General features: G+C 34.8%; 1 protein-coding gene across 4 annotated transcripts in view; it reads right to left on the bottom strand.

Annotated features, from left to right (window-relative positions):
- Window positions 1-7,212: 7,212 nt before the first annotated feature.
- LOC150087315 (uncharacterized) overlaps window positions 7,213-23,842 on the bottom strand; it is a 410,003-nt gene continuing 393,373 nt past the window's right edge. For all 4 annotated transcript variants that reach the window (XM_090371118.1, XM_090371117.1, XM_090371119.1 and 1 more), the window contains one exon: window positions 7,213-10,785. In XM_090371118.1, coding sequence (XP_090227244.1) covers window positions 7,808-10,785 — 2,978 coding nt within the window. In that variant the 3' untranslated portion in view covers window positions 7,213-7,807. The remainder of the gene's footprint in view (window positions 10,786-23,842) is intronic.

Raw genomic sequence — 23,842 nt, 5'->3', positions numbered from 1 at the left:
TATGACTGGCTAAGCCAACAGCATGATTTCTTCAAAAGGAAATGAACTATTTACCTTCTAATAGATTAATGACAGTCTAATGCTTTATGTTATTGAGTAGTTAAAATAAAACCATATGGCATTTCTGGGAGGCTTATAATCAAAGCATTTCTTGGATTTTTTTTAGCAACGGCCAAACACTATAAATCAAGAGTGGCCAGACTTTTTCACATTGTGAAAACCTGGTACCAATCTTCAAATTGCTCTTTGAGCTATTTTAAAAATGTTTAAATCCAACTTGCTGTAACCTGCAGTCAATTCCAACCCTTCTCTAGGGAACCACTACTAAAAATGTATTCATTTCCTTTCTCCCCCTTTTGTTTAAACTTTCCAGTTATATATGTTTGTTGTAAACTATGTGGATACAATAGACATGCAGAGAAAACAAACTGTTTCTGAACTGTTTAAACATAGGATGACAGTAAAGAGGGTTGTGAAGTGAAGCAGAGTTAAGTATATTAAATATTTTGATTCTAAAAATTAGCATAATTTATTGTCTGCTGAAAGTCCTACAGAGTGCCCATTCACAGCGAACAATATCAGTATTGAGCATAACACTTCCAAGCAACAAAAGGGTGTCCATAAAGTCGAAAATCAGTGTAAAGTGATTTTATTTTAAAACTTAATAGTATTAGTAGTGGCAAATGATGATGATGCAAGAAAGCAAGCCTATAAAACATCAACCCAAAAACCATTCCCACATCACCTCAAATAGTTTATCTAGTTCTTCCTTGAATTTATTCAAGGAAGAACTAGATCTATTGTTGTGGAACTAGAACTTCCACAACAATAGATGGAATTTGTTCTAAGGCCAACCACCTACTAGTTGAAGGCAAACTTCTGCATGCATATCCTGCAAGTATCCTTTCTCAATCTGAATTTTTGCCCTCTCATTTACTTTTAAATTATTATATTTGTTTACCTGTAGGTTGTGTTGCCCATATGTAATAATCATGTTATTTAAGCTTATAAGAGAATGCAGAAATTATCCTGGTGTGTGGACTTGAATGATGGAGATATATAGTTGCAGAATTATATAAATCATCTGGTAAAAATATATTTTAATTTGCAGTAGCAACACTGACAAAATCAAACAAAACTGGTTCAGATTAAACAGGCTACTGATAAACCTTGTTCTGTTAACCCCAGCACACACACAAAGAGATTTAATTGCACGTATATCACAGAAAATCAATTAAGCCCACGGCTATTGAATATACAATTCAGCAATCTAATTGATTTTCTAGGACTTGAAAAATCAAAGTTCTTTCAGACACAACTTTCACCCACAGAAACTAATTTATTCATCTTTCAGAAGACAACCAGACAGATGGGATGAAATGTGCATGTGGGTTTTAGACAACAATGACGATAATGGGGATTTGCTGAAGGGAATGTTGTTTTCTGATGAGGCCAAATTTTATAGGAATGTAGAAGCAAATAAACAAAAATTAGGTTATTGGCTGCACTAAAATTCCCACAGTACAGTACACTGGAAGTAACAAAGAACAGAGAAATTTGGTTAGTGTGGTGTATGGAGTTAAAACAGTGTTGGATGACCATTTCAAGAAAAGGGTCATCTAATGCTGTCACTCACATGCTTGTTGAGGTTAGTGGTTCAACTTTGTCTCTTGGGGGGGGGGGGGAACTGACTGATTTTTGCAAGATGGTACACTTTAGCATTATACATTTCCTGTCTGAAACTCATTAAATGAAAATTTTTCTTGTTAAATTGGCAGAAGAAGCATACTGGTATGAGTTCTAAGATCACATGATTTTAATCCCTTGGATTTTTCTAGATGCGGTTGAAAGTTTATTCCTTAAAATTAAATTTGCAACATTTGAAGGACAGAATCATTACATCTATCAATACTTCTGAATATAGGAAAATATTCAGAATACATGCTGTACTATGTACAAAATGTTTTGCAATAAATTTTGATTAAATTTTAAAATAAATTGGAAATGGCATTTTTTGAACAGATACATAGTTTACATTAACTATGTTTTAAAATAAAATAAGTTTACATTTATTCCAGACTTTATGGACACCCTCTATAATGAAGACATAAAAATGCAAGTCAAAAACAAGGAAGAAGTTCTTCCAGTCTTAACATTCTACACATTATGTATATAAATGGACTTTTAACAACCAAGACAAAAACTGAAGTACATATATATCCTTGACTTTCAAAATATTGAACATAAGTAATAATGCATGCCAGTTGTGGTCATATAATTTTCTTAAATATTTTATTTTTACTTATTTATGCAAATGTTTTAATATGTAAACATAAAATATTCAATATATGATCTGCTGAAAATGATTAAAAAATCACTGCCTCACATGATGAAATTTCCACTTTTTTTTGTCATGATTTACTAAAAAAAATAAATTTTAATAAATTAGATTAAGAAATAATTATAATCTTCAAGATAAACTCATTATAAAAAATAAAACAGCAACAACCTATTTCCTTTAACTTTTAGTTTGCTCCATGCCATGTGAGCAACTTCAGATGTGTATGCGAAGCAAAGGAGAAAAATATAAATTTGGCTTCAATATATAGTGCAATTTTTGAAAATAGAAAACAGTATGGAATTTATTAGCCATATGTTTACAAGAATATTCTAAGAATATGATATTTTTGTATCATATTAAAGATAAAATTAAACTACTGCTTGACATTAACAACATGGTACTTTTTTCCATTTCTCTAATTACATTCATATTATTTTTATTTCATGTTTTGAAAAATAAATACTTGTTACTTCTAGTTTTTATAGTTTGAAATAACAGAAGTTTAGCTACTGCTTACATTTGTACATTTCATTCAGTTTATTAAAACAACATCTATAGAGATCAGAGGCAGGGGTGATGAAGTTTCTCATTACACAGCAAGGTAAAATGACACAAAACACCATGACATTAATAATAACAGATTTATTCTGAGAAGAATTTATAGCATTACCACATCATAATAAGCATTACATTATGGGAATTACATCAATCCCTGGATTGCCCATAACAACACACAACTGATGACCAACTTATAAACTATAAATCTCTGGTACCATACCTTAGACGAGTGTGTCAGTATTGTTATACTAACAAAGGAATAACTTAGTCTTTTGAACAGAGCATCTTTAACTACTTTAACTGCTAAGTATTATTATTATAAAGTATTATAATACTTATTTTGATATACGATTTTACTGGCGAATTAGCAGCATATTATGCACCAAGATAAACTTATTTTTCTTAAGAAAAAACAAAAACAATTGACTATAAAAAAGCTATGTGCCATATATTAAAGGGATCAGTAATACATAATACATTAAACATATGTAATTACTTTGATGAGCATACTAAAAAAAAAAAAGGGATAGAAATGCAATATATAAGAGCTCTCAAGCATATGGAAAAATGTGTTTGGGAACACTTTAAAAGACCAAGAAAGCCAGAAAGAAAATAACAGAAACTGCAGAACATGCATGTAAAATCATTGAAAAATGAAAGCAATCTCTTGCAAAAAAGTAGACAAAAGAAACTACGCTGCAAATTACATCTACGCTACTGGCCACTTTATTGGATAACTAACATTTATTTACTTACCCCTTGCATGAATTGGGCACTCTTTCAGTAACAGTATCATGTGTTTGTAATGATGACAAAGTGGGCAAATGCATAGGGATTCTCTATGTGTGCAATCCAGTGCAAGGTTGGCAAGACAAAAGCTTTAAGTGAATTTGGATGTAGCATGGTAATTGCCACTAGTGTGAGTATTAGAAACTGAGACCCTGATGGGGTTTCCATGTACACCTGTGTCGCAGGTGTATTGAGACTGGCCTGATAACCAAATTACAACGGTGATCCTGTGGTCAGAAATCATTGATGTGAGAGGTCAATGGAGGCTGACAAGCTTGTGCAAGGTAACAGAAAGGCTAGCCCCAATCAGTCAAATTTAACAAAATACAACAGTGGTGACCAAAGAGCTATTTCAGAATGTACAATTCACAGCAGGATATTGTAGCCTGATAACAGAACCAGGTTCCACTCCTGTAAGCAAAAATCAAGAAGGTATGGTTACAGTGTGATCAGGAACACTGACAGCAAAAGAATGTTTGTTGATCTGACGAATACTGGATCCTGCCAGTTATCAATAGTTCAGGTTGATGATGGCAGTGTAATGGTGTGGGAAGTGCTTTTGTGGTGCATGCTAGGCCCCTTGACAATGGAATAGCATTTAGATGCCAAATGTTATCTGGAAATCGTTTCCAACCAGGAACATCCCTTTGTGACTGCAGTGTATCTATCTGTGAATTATTTCTTCTTTCATTTCTTCCATGTTACAAAGCCAGAATTGTACAGAATTTGACTTACTGCAGTGGGCTCCCCAGTCATCAAACCTTGGTCCACCTGAGTACTTGTGAGATAAGGCAGAGAGATCTGAAACCATATAAATGGGAATTATGGGAAGAAAATAAATCACTATGAGCATGAAACACTATGACATGCTTTCAACACCTTGTTGAGCTCATGCCATTATGAATCTGGCTGTTTTGAAGCTACTTTATTAGGTACACTTGCCATTATGTAGTAAATGCACCTATTATTTAAGTGGCAATACAGCATATATGATTAATAAAAATAACAGCAAGAATATATATGGCAATTTCACAAAACTCTTCCACAAAAATATTTAATAATGCTCTCATATAAACATGCTTTTGGTAGTTATATTTAGAAGTATTCTAGTTCTGTTGAAGTTGAGGATGCTCTGTACATGGTCAGGCTGTAAGTTAATCCTCTATTAATATTATGCAACTGCCTCACTGATGGTATAAAACCACAGATTAGTTTATATGATTATATATAGGCTGTAATATTCTTATATGGAAACATTCTTTACAGAATAAATGTTATTAAATATCAGTGTGTTCTGTAATTTTCACTGGTAAACCAGATGGATTTAATCAAAGAAAACTGTTAACCTAAGAACATTATGTTCTGAAATTAACACTGATAAACTTAATAATTATTTATAAATTTATAATAAATTTAATTATTAAAATACCAGTAATAATTAAGAAACAAAGCAAGGATGTATATGGATGGATGAGTAAATGCAGATAACAAAGGCAAAAAGAAAATCATTAAAGGGTTTGAAGAATTGTAGGATGAAAAATCTTAGAAAGATGCAAATTTTTGGTATGTCTGTTATTAGTTCACAATGGTGAAATATATATATGTATATGCCTGCAATTCTAAAATATAACTCTTTACAATTAAATAATCACATCACAATGATTTCCTTCACTTCAAAAAGAAAAGTAATGTAGAATTCTAAAATATCCACAACTATACAAAGAATATTGATTTAGAGACTCCAAGCCATTTTTGTTTCTTAAGACTAGCATTCTTCATGTTAATTAAAGCAATACACACTGACTACCTTTTATTCAAAAAACTAAATTTTTGAATGTGATTTTTTTTAAAAAAACACAACCTCCACAAATCCTGTTTATTTTACTTTTAATAGTCCATCTTTTGATTATGAGTATAGGAAAAGACCTTTTTATTAGTTTTTGTACAAGATAATTAATAAATACCAAACAAAAGAAAAGTGCCAATTTGAGGCAATGCCACTTTTCTCTTCTAGAGAAAAAAATGCAACAAAAAAAAAAAAAAAAAAAATATATATATATATATTACAACAATATCAAAATTGTGCTTTAAGTATATAGTATAACTGTCATTTGAAATATGCCAGATAAAATTATATTTTAATACTCAGCTGGTGGGGGGGAAGCTTACTTGTCAAATACAGCATTTTAATTTCTTTTATATTATTTGAAATTAGGCAGTCTTTATATGTGAAACCCTTCTATCAACTATTCAATTTCAATTTGACTAAAATGATTAGGGAATTATGACGTAATAATTCACATGAACAATTATCTAAATATTATCACAGGTATCCTTTCTAAAGTTATTCCAACATACATAATCCATATGTGAGATTCTATGTTAGACAGCAATCATTCAGTGTTATTAGAATTGTCAAGGAAGGGGGGGGGGGTGAGGGAGAAGAGAGACCGTAAAAGTATAATTAGTAAAACCATTCTTTTTTTTTTAAGATTCATAAACTAATATTCTTCAGGTAATTACAAAATCTGGCTAGAGGTAGCAATTGCAGACAGTAAACCTAGAGTAATTTTTGTGACTTTTGTAATGTTTGAAGTGGGGGAAAAGGTACAAAAACTCTAATCCAGAGAAAATAAGTGAAACTGAATATAACACAAATCTGGACACTTCGAATATCACTGAATTTGTTGGCATTCTTCAAAACCTTATCAAGATGTAGTGTTTACCCGTATTTATTATAATCTCATACAACTTGGTTCCATTCTGCAGTAACAGTTTCTGTCAAGCCTGTAATAATAATGCAATAAGCAGTACTGTTATAATACAGAAGGAAATAAATTCTCTATGTGAACATATCATTACCATTTCTTTTTTAGCTTTTTACAAATTACCAATATGTTGCATAATCCAAATAAAATAAAATTTACTCTAGCTCTAAATAAAGAAATTTGTGCTTGCTTGTTAAATGCTTTTACAAAGTTAGAAATATTGAGAAATTTAAATGCCCTAACTGTATCACAGCTATTATTTACAGTATGGACATCAGTATGTTGAGCCTTTGATTTAGGAAAGTGGACTGTTAGTCTTTGAAAATAAAGCTTACGGTGATGCTTTTCAAGTGAATATGTCTAAAATAGTCAGCATTCATATTTTTGAAAAATTAGGTAAAATAAAAAACTGACTAGGAAGGAGAAGAATATTAATTTTCTTTAACGTGATTAACACAATAATTACATAACAGTTATTAATTAATAATTAATCTTTATGTGAGCACTACTAAGCCATTCTATATAAAAGGTATGTTTGTTTTCCTTGACTAATAAGTTATTAAATTTTGTTAACATGATCTATGGGAACTTTTCAAAAACTTATAGGAAAACTTCCAAAGTGTGAGGAAAATGCTTTTTTTTTTTTTTTTTTTTTTAATGTTAAGAATAAAACTATCTTTTAGCATAGGCATAGTAATGTCAAAAGATGATCTCCTGCATTACTAATGAAATTTCTATTTTTATAGTATGGCCACTTACATCAAGATAACTTTGATATCAGACAACCTCTGGTTGATATACATCACAAGTGATTGTCATTTTTATAATTTTATTTGTATAGAATCTTTTCCTGGTTATCGTTCCTCAACACTAGGGTATAAAATGGTATTCAAATGCTGCCTGAATATTTCTGCATACTGAATTGTCCATATAACAAGCACTGGATTAAAAAAAAGTTATAGCATTGTTTGCAATACGAACTTTTGTAAAAAGGTATAAATACTAAAGAGATACCACCATATTCTAATGTACATTCAGGCTGTAAAGCTTATCCAACATATCTTATCCCTGATTTGTTTTTATGACTATCTATTATGAGCAGATAATGCTACTCAGCCACCAAAACAAAATGGCACTGCTTTCTTTTAAAACATGTTTGGCTTTGAATGGGTTTTCGCTCAGCTGATTATTAGGCAGTTGGTCCAAAAAAAGCATTCTCTACACATTTATCTGTCCCACCATATCATAAAATTAATTAGACTAGATAGCATCAAAGTTTCATTGTTCTTTTTATAATACCATTGGAAATCATATATCAACTTGTGACCACTATACAATTTATCACTAGCACTCATCGCTGTACAACATTAACAAGGTCTCTAATGGTATTTTCTAAATCTGATAACAGCTTGCTGCTGTTTTCATTGCTGTTATTACTACTACATGTCCGTAGTTGTTCCCCCTGATTTTCTAAGCGAGATAAGAGCTCACGAAATCGAAAACGTCCATGAGGAGGAATGTTTTCTGCATAGCTGCAGCAGGAAGTGCGAAAGAGTTGGACTTTATCAGAAAGCTGAATGACACTCATGCTACTAATTACAGAGGCAGTCTTCAGTCCTGTAATACTATTTTCTAAAGCAGAGGATATTTCCAGAATAGATACTTTTGTACTTGCGAGATCTAAACCTTTATCTTCATCATCTTCATCAGTTTTATCACTAAGTTTCTCTTTAGCTCCCTGATCTACTGTCTGCAATGATGTGGGACTATCTGGACCTTTTGATGATGCACCTTTTGGAAGAAATTGCGGTTTCGTTCCTACTTTACCTAATTTTAAAGCAGCACCTGATGGAAGAACAGTACGAGAGCCTTTTATGGGAGGCTTTAATGGCACCTGTGGTTTTGAATGATAACACACTGACTGAGAAGTTGAGTCCACTCCTTCTGGTGTCTCTGCTTTGTTTACAAGTAATGCTGTTTCTACTTCATCTTCCTGTTTTGAATCCTCTGCTTTTTCCAAAGTTTCAGACGGGTGAGAAACTACCTCATCTTTAGTGGGTGTTATTTTAGTAGTAAGAGGTGGTGATCCTTTCCAAGAACAAGTTCCTGGTCTATGCCCTTTTTCAGATTCTGAACTATCAGCTTTTAATTTGGCATCACACACTTCAGTATCAAAACTTTTTTTAAGACGTGATTCAATCTGATGGGCTAAAATTTTGGGACTTACTCTCCTTTTCACATCTGAGGAGACTGTTTTTTCAATACTATGACCACTGGTTTCTCTTTCCCAGAGTTTTTTTAAACTACTGATGCTACCTGAACTATGTCTTTTGTTTTCTTCTTCATCATGAGGAATTCCTATTTTTTCAACATGTGTGAGGTCACCAGTTTCATGTTTGATTTCACCATCAGACAGAACACTGACCCTTTGCAATGGTGGTGGTGAATTCTGTTCTTTAAGTTTATCCTCTTCCAAAGATGTGCACATCCTTTCAAAGGGCGATTTATATGAACTCCTCTTGTCTTCCTTCTGTTCTGGTGGCTTCTCTTGCATTTCTAATTCATTTAATGCTATTCTCTGCTCGGACTCATCATAAGCATCAACATTTATATCTTTATTTTGATTTTCCACAGTTATATTTTCATGATTTTCCTCATTAGGAGATTCCTTGGGTGCATTTTGTGAGACAGAGTTGGACAAAGAGATCATCTCAGAAGTCTGTGCTGAAGCATCTCCCTTTTCTACTACTCTTCTCCGTGCTTTTAACTTCAAACTTTCAAATAACTCAGACACAAGCTGTGCTGCTGGATTTTTAAGGGTAGGTTCAGGATTTTTAAACTTAGTTACTGCAGAAGATTTGAAAATTGGTCTTTCTTCATTAATTATTTCAGGAGGTGGTGGAGGAGGCTGGACTGAATTAGAAAGAGTAGCGTATTCAGGACGGGGTACACTTGATTGATTAATGTTTTCTGCTAACCAAACCTGTGCAATGCTCACACCATCCTTGATTTCTTTAGCTTGTTGTGGACTATTTGCAACAGATCCTAAGGAAGAAGGAGTTGGACTCTGAACTCTATCAGATGCAGAATTAGAAATTGGTATTCTTTCAGAATTCCTACTCAGTTGTTCATCTAAAGAACCACTTTTAATGAGTGGGTGCTTAGGTGGACTTGGAGGTCTGTTTTTAGGCCTCTTCTTTAGGGTCCGTCTCACAAGTCCACAGCCAAAAGGGGGTGGAGACTGTGTGGATAGATGTACAGATTCTTCTGGTTGTTCTCTATGTTTCAGACTTACTCCAAAATGAGCAGCACTTTCACTCACTGCATCTCTCCCTGTTTTAGGATCCTGCACTGAATCCAACTTAATGGTTTCTTTAGATGTTTTTTTTTCCAATTTTTTGGAACGAGGAAGTCGAGGAGATGGAACCAGCTTAACTACTTTCTGATGTGTTTCTGGAATTGATCCTGTCTCAAAAATATCTGCTGTTTTAGTGTATGTAAGATCTGATTTCTGTCGCAAAAGCCCATGTGGAAGCTGCACAGAATTTTCTGAATCTTGCCTCTGTCTAATGGTTAATATGTGAGTACGAGAAACAGAATTAGAATCAAACTGATTTGAACTATTTAAGGCTGTATTATCAATTGGCTTATTTTTTATTAGTTCTACTGTATGGCTAGTAGAAATGTTAGCTTCATCTTGAAAAGTATCATTTTCAGATTCCACAACAGATTCTGGAGGAGTAGAACCAGCATGTAAGCCATGTTGGCGGAGAGACTCAAGATAGGCTCCTATACGGGCTCCTTTAGGTAGAGTTCCATACCGATTAATTGCCCTTTTAACATTTTGTACTTCAAGAGCAGCAATCTGTACCTTCTTTGGTTGGGTCTTATTACTTTGAGCATTTTCTTTGGTGCGTTGCTGAATATTAGGAGGATAAGTTCTTGCTTTCTTTAGCTTTTGTTGCTGATGAGGATTATTAGAATTAGGAACACTTGCAACAGATACAGCAGTATGACTTTCTGAATCTTCTGTGTCAGGAGTTCGTTCTTGCATATCACTTTCTGTCTCTCCAGTACTCCCATTTATATCATGTAGTTCTTTATTTATAGTTTCAAACATTTTCTCCAACCCATTAGCTGTCTCTTTGGCTATTTCTGTGATTTCTTCACTGCCACATGGCTTGTCCTGGTACGTACTGTCCCTGAAAGAGCTAGTTCTCTTTGGAGGTACAGGTGCTTGCTTACTGCGAGGACCACCACGTCTTAACTGAACAGTTAATTTTGACGTTAGAGCTGTCTGTTTCTGTGGTTGACTGCTTGGACGTATACCTAGAGGATAAAATATTTCACTCAAATAAACAAGTAAACATACAACCATTAAAGTCTATCGTTACACTTGTATTTAAAATTCTTAGATAAATTTCTTTGCAAATTCAGTTTTTAACATTATTGCCTATAAATAAATAAAAAGTATATATTAGCTAAATATACTATATATATGATAACGTGAAATCAAGAGTATCTCCAATATTAGGAATAGTATTCACAAAACAACAGACATAATTGAAGGTGATGTAAAGTAGTGTACCAGACTAGACTAATACCATCACACCTAATGACTGAATATTACATCACCTGCAATATAAGAATGAATTTATATATGAAGTTAATAAAGTAATATATATCAGGCTAATAGAGAATTAAGTTTGTAAATGAGATAATAAAACAGATATTACTGAATTTATCAATATTTTCATTGATAAATTCAGTGTTATCAAGGACTAATCCCCATTTCCTGTTCCCATTGTGGGATGGGGCAATAACACCCTGCTCTCCCTCAAATAGCCTGAATGTGGCAAATAAAAATTAGAAATATAAAGCATAAAGGTAAGAGTTGACTAAGCCAACTTGAAGCCAGCCTGCAATGCCATTTTACTGCTGTACCCTTGAAATGTAAGGATGATTGGATCTTGCCATGATGCCCCTCATAACCTCAAGACATTTGTCATACTGCATGACAGAAGAGATAGAGGGTTGCCAGAGTAAGTTTTTAAATGAGATAATACTACTAATATTACTGCATTTATCAATGTTTTCATTGATAAATTCACTGTTATCAAGGACTAATTCCCATTTCCTCTTCCCATATTCGGGGAGGGGGGGGATAATACCCTGCTCTCCCTCTCCCTCAAATAGCCTGAATGTGGCAAATAAAAACTAGAAATAGAAAGCATAAAGGTAAGAGTTGACTAACTTGAAGCCAGCCTGCAAATGCCATTTTACTGCTGTACCCTTGAAATGTAAGGATGATTGGATCTCGCCATGATGCCCCTCATAACCTCAAAAGACATTTGTCATACTGCATGACAGAAGAGATGGAGAGGGTTGCCAGAGTACGTTTGTAAATGAGATAATCCTACTAATATTACTGCTTTTATCAATGTTTTCATTGATAAATTCAGTGTTATCAAGGACTAATTCCCATTTCCTCTTCCCATATTCGGTGGGGAGGATAACACTCTGCTCTCCCTCTCCCTCAAATAGCCTGAATGTGGCAAATAAAAAGTAGAAATAGAAAGCATAAAGGTAAGAGATACAGTTACTAATCAGAGTATTCAGATATAACTGCCAATTCTAAGTTGTGGTGCATGTAATACAGTAAAGAACATCAAACAGAACAGAAATATTGATTGCTGGATAATAGAGATAGTTACTAGTGTTAGGAAATGTTTATATAATTTCCAAATTATTAAGAAATATATATGAAAGAGGAAGTCAGCTGCTTATAAAAAGAAAAGTAAAACAAACACCAAACAACTCAAGGCTAATAACAAAACCAAGCATGGCACAAATCAGAGAACTAAATAATAATAATAATAATAAAAAAAGCTCAAAATCTACTTCAGAGCTAGTTGAACCAGGAAACGTCCACATAAATGTCTTCAAAACCAATCGTAGCTGAGTATTGAATTATATGCTGAAACCAAAGCAAACTTGGTGTAGCGGTTTGCAATCTAAACCAAGTACCTTCCAAGATAATAAATAAAATGATAATATACAAGGAGACGTTCAATAAATTATCTGCCTAAACTATGAAGGAAATGAGATGAAAGCAAAATTTTTTTTTATTTTTCACAACTCCCCTGAACTTCAATACAATCGTTCCATTTTGATTGCAACAAGGAAATACTACACAAATAAAATTTTTGTCCTGTCCATCAAAGGAACACAGAAACAGTAGACTTCGGTTCGTTATCAATAACAAAGCAATGTCCACGTATGTTTTTCTTGAGGATTCGAAACAGGAAATAGTCATTGGGGCCAGATCCGAACTGTAAGGTGGATGGGTAAATTCCGTAAAGTCACATTCTCTCAAAGCAACAGCATATGACCTGTGCACTGGTGATTGTTGTGACGCAGCAGCACCTCTGGAAAATTTTCCATTGCATTTTTCCTTTATGACAGGAGTGGCCAACTTTATTTGTGATGTGATCTACTTTTTTTCCTTCAAAATGTGCTGTGATCTACCATCTCAAAAATTTCATTGCATAAGGTGCACAAATCAAGGGATGACTATATTTAAAATTTGCCGTGATTGACCGAAATTAAATCCGCGATCGACTCGTTGGTCACCCCTGCTTTATGAGATCCCTTATGGAACGAGGAAGTGTGCGAGGAACAAGGAACAGTAGAGATGTATATGACTCCCCAGTGACTGTCTATTTATGTTCCAAATAGCAAATGTTCAAAATTCCCTCAGCATCACAAAAAATGATGGCCATAACCTTACTAACTGAAGGTTGTGTCCGAAATTTTTCGGGTGAGGGAGATCCCTTGTGCTTCCATTGCATTGATTCTTGCTTGGTCTCAGGATCCCAGTGATGAAACCATGTTTTTACCACCTGTAACAATTCTGGCGATGAAAGTTTCAGGATCCCTTCCACAAAGATCTAAATTCTCACAACACCCTACTCTGAATTGCTTCTGCACACCTTAGTCATCCCCAAACATTCATGGAGGATGGTTATAACTGTTCCCTCAGGTATGTCATATTCTCTAGAGATTTGGGAGAAGTTTAAATGTCTGTCACTCGGCACAAGGGTTTCCACAGCTTCCCACATTTCAGAAGTGGTCGCAGTCACAGGCCTTCCTGGGTGTGGATCACCTTCAATGAACTCTCTACCCCACTTGAACTATTTTGACCAAAATTTCAACTGGTACTGTGAAGGTTCACTGTTGCCATACACAGCTACCATCCTTTCATGAATTGCTTTTGGCCCATTTCCTTCTTTGGTGAGAAACTCGAAGACAATGTTGCTCCAATTTTAGCAAATCCATAATTTGATACAGGTGTCTTCCTTCTTTCTGTTACAGCAGCACACCCTGAAAACATAGTGGGATCAAAATTAGTATGATTCAAATTGAGATATGTAGGAACACGATTAAATCGCGAATCACTGAAATATAAGTAGGGAAGTACCTTGGGCAGATAATTTACTGAACACTCCTCATACAATCCCACCTAAAAATCTGGAATAACATTTCATTTTACTTAATTTTTAAAGTTTTTATTAAAATAGAACCAACTTGTTTACCAATTTTTATTAAAATATTTAAGTAATTTCTAGAATATTTGAGAATATTCCAGAGAGGTGGGGAAGACTCCTGAATGTAGTTACAACATTACAGATAATTCTAGAATATTCTAGACAGTGGGAGTATTGTATCATAGAAGATTGTAGATGATTTTAGAGTTTTGCAATAATATAAATTGAGGAGTAAGAGGTGTAATTTTTAAAATTTTTAATCACTCATCATTCAGAAAGAGTGTGGTGTAAGTTTCACCTGTTTTGTGATAAACAAGGCAAGAAATAATGAACTGAGTGCTGAAATAGAAGTACTGTTATAACTCTGTATAAAGAAGTTATTCTACAAGAAGTACTGGCAAAAAAGTAGGAGTTTCACTTAAAGGAGTATAAACTACCATTTGACAATTCCAGGAGACTGGCAGTTTAAACGATAAACCACAATCAGGATGACTGCACATAAAAATAGGAGCACAAGATGAGACCATAACGCTGATTTCTAAATGCAATCAATGATTTACTGCACCTGAAACCTGAACTGAGTTCCACAGAAACAGAGAAACTCCTGTCTCTACATCCACTGTAAAACCTTGTCTTAAACAAATTTGTCCATAAGTGGGTAGCATGAGACAATAAATCACCAGTGGATTGACATTTGGAATCCATGATGGTGATAACTGTTCAGATGGTTTAAGAGTTGGCAGTTAACAGATTTCTCCATTACTTTAGAAAGAGTAGAGGTAAGTGCAATGGAATGATAATTGGATGGGAGGGATTTGTCACTCTATTTTAGGAACTGGTTGGATATGAGCAACTTTCCAAGCAGAAGGAAATCCACCGGCAAAATACGAAAGTGTAAAAAAAAAAAAAAAGCAGAGAAGGAAATAAAATGAGTAAGCTCAGGAGCACAGGTTCTAAGAACAAGTGGAGAAATACAATCAGGACCTGGAGCTTTCTGAGAATCAAGATAGATCAAAATTCCTCTAACATTCTTTAGACGGAAGACAACAGGAAGCATTGAGTGGAGTAGTGTACGGAACAGTAGGAGGTCATTTACCAACACCTTGTATCACTGCAAGAGTTAGAAGAAAAGTAGGATGCTGGTAAGTGGGCTTTGTATTTTTTTAAATTTTTTTTATGAAAACCCAAACATGCAAGGTATTAGAACCTATAGTACTTAGTATGTGCATGGGTTGAAGGTTGAGAAGCTGAGGTGGGAATACAGATGGGCAAAAACTGCAGCCAACAGCTTTGGCAAGTGACCAGAATGCTTGACTACTATTCAGACAGGAAGGAAGTTTTTGCTTTTAACCTTCAAATTCTAATTTGGACTGATTAATAGCTCCTTTACAATTGTTGTGAGCTTTAGTGTAAGCAGAAAATGAACCCGATGATTTGAATGCAAGCCAATCATGATATGCAACATTATTATCTTGAACAGCCTTAGTACGTTTACTGGAAAACCAAGTTTAGATACAGGACAAATTTTTAAGGTGGAACAAAGGATTTCATTCCTAGAAGAATAATGTCACTGACACAATTTGAGCAAACATTGATATCAGATTTAAAACAGTAATCCAATGAAGGTATGGAAATTTTGCATTCTTGTAATGCCTAACAACATGAGGCTGAGGATGGCAATGAGAGAAAGGCTATAATAGAGAACAGATCACCAAGTTGTGATCTAAGGTGCCTACAGGACCACTCACCTCGACCAAGTACACAGAAGGGTTGTTTGCAAGAAAAAAAAGTGTTGGCTGTGCAGTTGGGATTGTCTGGTATTCTGGTAGGCAAATGAACAATCTGTTTGAGGTCATTGATAATTGCAAAAGCCTCAGCATCTTGACTAATGGAATAATCTGAGTAGAACACTAAGCCAGGTGGAGTTGTGAACATAAAATCACCAAAGAAAATTACCTCACTGTTAGGAAAGTTGGACTGGACAAAGTAAAGTTGCAAATAATGGAAGTCAAAGAGTTACAAGTGATTAGTGGAATTGAATGATCAATAGAGGCAACATATGAATTTGACAGAACAGGGTAGAGAGATTTTAAGCTAGAGAAGTTCAAAATAGGAGATTTGAAATTACTAATTCTCTGACAGGGAATATCAGAGTGGACATATGCACAAGTACCACCTTTGAAGCAAAACAAATTGTACAACAAATAATTAGGACAACTGATATGAGCAGTGGTTGAATCAATCAATAATTGGGATTCTGTCAGAAAAAAGTGGGGATTGGCAGACTGTAAGTAAAAATGGATATCATTCAGTTTGGAACTGAAACCATATATACTGCACACTCAGCAAGAATATACATAGCTCCTTGACATGTAGTTGGAAAATACACTACTTGAGTTCCCTCCAGTCACTATCTGGCAGAGTAGAGGCAACAAGATTATACACTAGCTGATCCTGATGCCTCCTAGATAGCCTGCAAAAAGTTCAGCTGGTGGTAAGTTTATTTATTTATTTATATATATATATATATATATATATATATATATATATATATATATATATATATATATATATATATACACACACACCTTTCACACACACAGGGCACACAGACCCTAAACAAAGGTGAGAACACTACGAGTTACAGAAAATACAAAACAGTAATAATTAATACAGACCAGAATTAAAATATACACAAAATTAACATTAAGAAAACAAAGGAGAAATTCTTATAGATAGATGGATTAAGAGTAAAATCAATATTGTAGTTATTCATTACCTGAAGGAAACGAAACAGAGGACTACCAAGTAAGTGATGAGTACGAGGAACAGGCAATGAGGAATTAATTTTATAACAAGAATTCAAATGGGGGTATAGTGAAAGGTATTTGTTCCAGAAGAGATAGAGAATCGATAACAGAGTTTATGATATTGTAGACAAAAAGAGACCCGTGGAGTTGTCTAGAGTGGAGGAATGATTCTGAAGCGACCACCAAGAGCTCCATGATTCCGACATTGAAAGGCAATGTGATTTCAACAGCATAAGAATTTAATGAATTTAATTTGGATCCTCTCAAGTCTGTGAGAAAGATATTCCTGTTGTGTGGACCAGATATCATCACAATAATCAAAAATGGGCAGTATAAGCTGCTTGTAGAGAAGAATTATAACGTTGTCATTCCTGAAAACAGAGGAAGAATGCTTGATTAATTCAAGAAGTTTAGAAGTGTGCGATATTACGTGATCGGCAGGAAGAGGGATGAAGGTCAGATCGAAATAGGACATCTAAATCCTTGAACATATCAGTACTTGCAATTAAAGAGTTTCCAATATAATAATCAGTAAGGAAGGAGGGTCTAACTATACAATTCAAGCAAAAGTGACATAATTTACATTTTAATGGGTTTAAAAACAAGTTATTTTTATTGAGCCAGAGTGAGAGGGAATCAAGACAGGACTTCGGTTCATCGCTGTCAGTTGAAGAACAAATAACTCTGTTTAATATCATCTGCATAGAGTTGCCACTCAACATTAACGGACTGAAATAAGGTTGACTAACTTGCAGCCAGCCTGCAAATGCCATTTTACTGCTGTACCCTTGAAATGTAAGGATGATTGGATCTCGCCATGATGTCCATCATAACTTCAAAAGACATTTTTCATACTGCATGACAGAAGAGATAGAGAGGGTTGCCAGAGCTTTGCTCTAGAGATTAAAAATAAGTTTCACCACTTCAGGCCTCCAATAAACAAAGTTCTGGTATCACATCGGTTAACGAGAGTTGTCTACCACCTACTATTGACAGGTATCATAGAGTAGTGGCATTCCTCTGTATGGTATGGATGCCACAGCTTGATCCCTGCTTATGTTGGTTCACACCTGGGTGGTCATCTCCAGTATATCAGATGCAGTATTTTGAGATCTTCGTGCAGGGGTTATACCCAGGGTTACTAAAAGTCCTACCATTGTGAAGGTGCAGATTTGGTTGTCACAGAATGACCAGACTTCACTAAAATCCATAATACTTTGGGCCACTTCACTCAAGCATCACCTGAATATTCAGTTCCATCAGAATTCTAAATTCCTGAATGGCAAGCCCTATGTTGTTACACCTGAGAGAACATCTGTGACCAGCTTCAAGGACCTACTGTGTGTATTATAAGGTAGAAAAATATCAGAATCCTAAAAGAAACTTAATTATCTTTTAAATTTTAATTAAAATGAGTATTTTGATTTATCAGAGAACTAACTCCATTTTTAGAAAATTATAATGTATTTGTGAATGATGATTTTTTATCCTCCCATTAGTACAGCTCTCTGTATTATTAAAAGCCCAAAGGGCAAATGACAGGTTAGAATTATAGGATAAATGAAGAAGGACTGAGGGAACATACTCTGGAACCTATCTTTTTGTAAAAAAACAGCACTGGGCATTATCAACTTTTGCCTCTGCATTTCTTTTTTGCACATTGTTCTTATCCTTACTTGTTTTAAAAATGTATAATTATGTTACATTTCCCAACACTTGAAAGTCAAAAACCTCATTTACATATACAAAAAGGAAAAAAACAAAACATATTACATTTGATGATTTTATGATGCAGGGAAAACCATGCATACATGTATTATTAAACAGTGTCGTATTTCATTGGATCTTACTGAAAAAACAATAATAATAATAAACATTACACCATAGCTAATATAAAGTAAAACTTAAAACACTGTGATAGGTAATATTTTTTTTTGTATGTTCCACAAATTTTATGTAAAGTAAAATTTTAATAACCCAATTTTGTCATTACATTTTGCATTTTTTAAAAAAAATTCTGAATTTAATATCAAACACTAGTTTTACTATTTTGTTGTGAAAACTACATTAGCATAGCTGCCAACATTTCACTTTCAAAAAGGTAGAGGGGAAAATAAAAAGGTTGTTTGTTTGTGATTTGGTTTTTAGGAGCATTAGCAACTAAGGCCATATTGCTCCGCGAATATGCAGTGGTCATTCCCTGTCCTTTCCGCATCCTCCGTATTTGGTGGTGACGGGCTCGGACCCCGGTCTAATCAAGAAGTGTGTACTATGCACTGCTGCTGCTCCTTCCCACCTGGCTATGGAGGCGCCCCTAAAAAGTTGATTTTTTTGGCCAACACAAGTGAAATGAGAGGTTTTTTTGAAAAAGCGTACTTTTTTTTTTTTTAAAGCGCAAGTCCAGGCTACGCAATAAATTAAATATCACTGCAAAAAATCCACATTTTATACTAAAATAAAACCATAGGATTGTTTACTAGTATAGTATGCCCATAAACATTAGCTTACCTATAATTTTTCTCTCTGTAGATTTCTGTTTGGATAGTCAATTAAAAATACTGATTTTAACTACTTCAAGAAAGCTACTGTTACAGACTTTGGTCACTTCAGAAATGCTGAGTCAAAGTATTGTTCATAATGATAAACTTGCTATCTAGACTTGGCTACTAGCAGCATTTCAAAATGTTCAAAATTTCAACTCACTGTGTTGGTACCACCATCAAGCACATAAAGCAAATGCAGCACAATTCAAAACTAGTGTCTAATTTAAGTAGTCATAGGTGATGTATGGGTTAGTGCAACTGCATCATTTTAATTATGTCTCATATTGTGAAAACGTCACAACAAATTGCCATGATATTGCACTACCTCGAATAAGTAACACTGTTGCTTATTCTTGGCAGATACCAACACCCAGATAGCACTGTTTGAAAAATAGTATGGGATAAAACACTGTGTTATCCACATACTGTCGTTATTAGACTTAGGAAAGCAAAAAGGTTTTAAAACCTGATAGGAGAGGAAGAAGAACAAATTCCGTCGAAAGAGGAAAATGGACAGTTACTCCTCATACTCACTCACTGAATTAAACTGTTCATAAATCCCCTGAATAGGCAATGCTTCCCCATTAGGGAAGACTGTTATTACCTATTTGTAGTAACAAGGGGCCCCTCACAAGACCTGCCCCCAGACAGCACCTTTCAGAACTTATTGGCTCTTCATCGGTGGGTGGGCAGGTATCCTGGTATTGTATTTGTGACAACTCAGTTAAGAAGTATAACTCCACAATATGAGAGATGCCTGATGGTGTACAGTAACACTAAAAAGCATTCTTGGGCAAGAGCCTCAAGCTACATGGCAGTTTACTGAAGTATGGGTTAGTGCAATCACATCATTTTTATATGTAGCAAACTACCCAAGGTAGGTAAATATTATCATCTTAATTATATTTCATATACTTTCACAATGAGTTGCCATGATATTGCATTACCTTGAATAAGTAATGCTTCATCAATGGAGAAGACTGTTGCTACTTATTCTCGGCGGATACCACTACCATCACCACCCAAATGGCACTTACCAACCCACCAGAGAGAGAGAGAGAGAGAGAGAGAGAGAGAGAGACCAAAAAGCCTTCAAATGGTGCTGCCTGGGCGGTATCTGCTGAGAATAAGTAACCATAGTCTTCTCCATTGGTGAAACGTTACTTATTCGAAATGTTACTTATATTGGTAATGCAATATCATAGCAACTCGTGAAGATTTTCACGATATGGATATAATTAAAACAATACCATTTACCTACTTTGGGTAGTCTGCTACATATAAAAATGATGCAATTGCACTAACCCATACATTAGTTCACTACCACATAACTTGAGGCTCTTGCCCAAGAATGCTTTTTAGTAGTCATAGATACAAAATCATCTGTATTTCCATATTCTACTGTTTATTAAAATGATTTTCACAAAATATATATTCATATCCAGACCCCTTCGAGAAAATAAGAATATAAATATGGATAAGGATATGACTTGATTTGATTTGAATTTTTATGGTGCATAGGCAGTTTAGGCCATGATGCGACAAATCAAAGGATATAAAGAAAAAAAAAAAAAAAAAATGTTCTTGTTTATACTCCGGCACAACCACCAGATCAGTGGAGTTTACAATAAATCAATCAATAGAAATGTTAATTGTATTTAGTAGACACGGGCTTGAACCCCGGTCCACTCAAAGAACGTGTGCTACTGCATTTGCGCTCCTGCCCACTTGGCTACATTAAGAAGAAAGGTATATGAAGATATAAAATAATAGAGCAGAGTCTTGCAATCTTTTTTGGTTAAGGCCCAAAAAAAAAGTGTGGTTATGAGCTACATGGGTTATCGGGGAAAATGGGTTTCAGACCACGAGACTAGTTCCTTACCACTGATAATGCATTTTTTGTTATCTAAATTTCTATTTATTTATAGAAATTTAGTTTTTTTTGTAAATTTCTAAATAAATATGAAAATCCACCAATTATAATATTATACTAATACAATTCCCATTATGTGATTATAATAACATTGATAAATTCTGAGGAAGATACACAAAACATAAGAGAGCAACTTAGAAAAATTGTATATTGAAAATAAATGGGCCTGTTGTACTTGATTCCATTGCATAAAGAGATAAATACTGTATAATCCAGTGAAAAACTTTTAACAAATGGCGTGAAGTTTTCAGGGTTAAACGGGCCCCTTCATTGCAAGTTCTAACGGGATAAAGATGTTGAGACAAAATTTTACCGATACAGAGTTGTGAGTGCATGGTCATGAGATTAAACATTCAACTACTAGATTGCTCATTGTTGTTGCACGAACGTGTGTGAATTTGCTGCCAGCATTTATCCAGTTTAAAGATAGTTGCCTCCAAGATAGGGTGTAGCCTTGTGCCCTTGCAGTGATTCATAGTTCTTGAATTGCATGATATGTTAATCGACTCTAGCCATTGCAAGTTCTAACGGGATAAAGATGTTGAGACAAAATTTTACCGATACAGAGTTGTGAGTGCATGGTCATGAGATTAAACATTCAACTACTAGATTGCTCATTGTTGTTGCACGAACGTGTGTGAATTTGCTGCCAGCATTTATCCAGTTTAAAGATAGTTGCCTCCAAGATAGGGTGTAGCCTTGTGCCCTTGCAGTGATTCATAGTTCTTGAATTGCATGATATGTTAATCGACTCTAGCCAGAGGCGATGGCAAAAGTGTCGGGATTGGTCAATCACTTTGTAATCGCGCTTTGGGTTAAGGTCATGATGGGTCGACCAGAAGTGTTTCGTGATTGCGGATTGGTCAGTCTCACCAAGGTGAATTGACCTGTTGTGCTCGGCAAGGTGGCCTTGAAGGTGTCTTGAGCTCTCCCCTATGTAGCAGCTGCTACAATCTTTGCAAGTTATGCAGTATACCACACTGCTGCGCAAAAGAGGGGTGACCAGAGTTTTCACGTTATAAACCAGAGAATGCAAACTCCTACCAGGTAGCTGCACACACATTTTATGCAGAATTCCAGGAGGATTTTAAAATTTATCCTGACATGCCCGGATAGCAGGGAATGTAGGCAGTAGGCATATTATCACGTGTTGATGATGGTCTCGGGTGGATTGTGAGCTCTTGCGCTTGAAATAAGCACTTGTCTGATATGTGGGTTGGATAGCCACAATTGACCAGATCTGTTCTCACTCTGGAAATCTCTGTGTGCCTAGTGTCATCTGAGCTGGAACGGCTCTAAGCACGTGAGAATAGGGTGCGGGTGGTGCTGTTGAGAAGGCTAGGGGTGTGGCCTGATCTGCAGTTGTTAAACTGCCTGCACCAAAGGATATTTTATTTTCAAAATCAATGTGAAACTATATTTTGTGACACACTAGTTTTAACCTGGGAGGATGCATAACACTTGAAGGTTGCCCATGTGTCTGGCAGTTGCATGTGGCCAGAGGGTCGGACACTTCTGTATTAGAGTGTACAATTAAGAATACAGTTTTGTTTGGTGTTTGTCAGCTACATTTCTCCTCTCTACTGCAGAATGGGAAAGATTTAATTCTTTCCATCTCTGGCAACAGTGCAGCCAATAAATTTTCTGCATCTGGGTTTTTAATTCAAGAAAGTAGAATACAGTTGAACTGAGAAACTGTTGTTGAAACAGCAACTTACTAAAACATTTGTAAAAATTAATTATATTAAACAGGTTTAAATTTTTTTTCTCAATTTAATTTTTTTTTATGTATTTTATATAATAAAATAATATCAGTAGTATTTTATATAATACAATATTACTGATTGATTTATAGATACAAACAATGTGAGTTGGGTTCTGGTATGGTTCCAGTTAATGAGGATCTGCCTCTAATATGATGGACTCACATAGGGCCAGCCTGTTACCACCAAGTGGGCATTCTCCTCTTCTACTGCTCTTGTTATTCCAGTTTTTAAGCCTACCATAGCTGATGCATTATCAACACTAAGTGCCAGACAGCTTTTTGAAGGAATCCTACATGCTTTTGGGTTGTTCAAAAGATGATGTCCAATGCTTTAACCTGCAAAATCACATTCCAGTGCTGGCACTGAGTGCAAGACTCATTCAATTTGAAGATTTATTATTATATTTTAATTACAAAAAGCCACCACAATTAGATACAGCTTGAAATAGCCTTATCACTGCCGTCCATAGCAATTGAAAATGCCATTTTCAATTGCTATGGATGGCAGTATCCATTTTTGCACATCTTTCTATGTATGCATGCTGTAATTATGCTTATTTGTGTGAACATGTGATTACACCATGTTTCGCACTACTTGAAATTGAAAAATCACATCTACATAAGATACACAAGGCAAATATGTTACCTTCCTCAGATTTTACAATACATAGGAAATTTTGCATAATGTCTTTTGAAATGATGTCAGATTTCTTTGGCATCTGACTGAAGACATTGTTTATTAACATTATACTGCATAAGTGCTAAGAGATGACTGCACATTTCTATTT

Source organism: Mastigoproctus giganteus, chromosome 4, assembly GCF_048544385.1.
Source record: "Mastigoproctus giganteus isolate SK-2022 chromosome 4, ASM4854438v1, whole genome shotgun sequence".
Classification (NCBI taxonomy): Eukaryota; Metazoa; Arthropoda; class Arachnida; order Uropygi; family Thelyphonidae; genus Mastigoproctus; species Mastigoproctus giganteus.
Note: the sequence above shows the minus strand (reverse complement) of the source record. Positions and strands in the feature narration are given on the sequence as shown.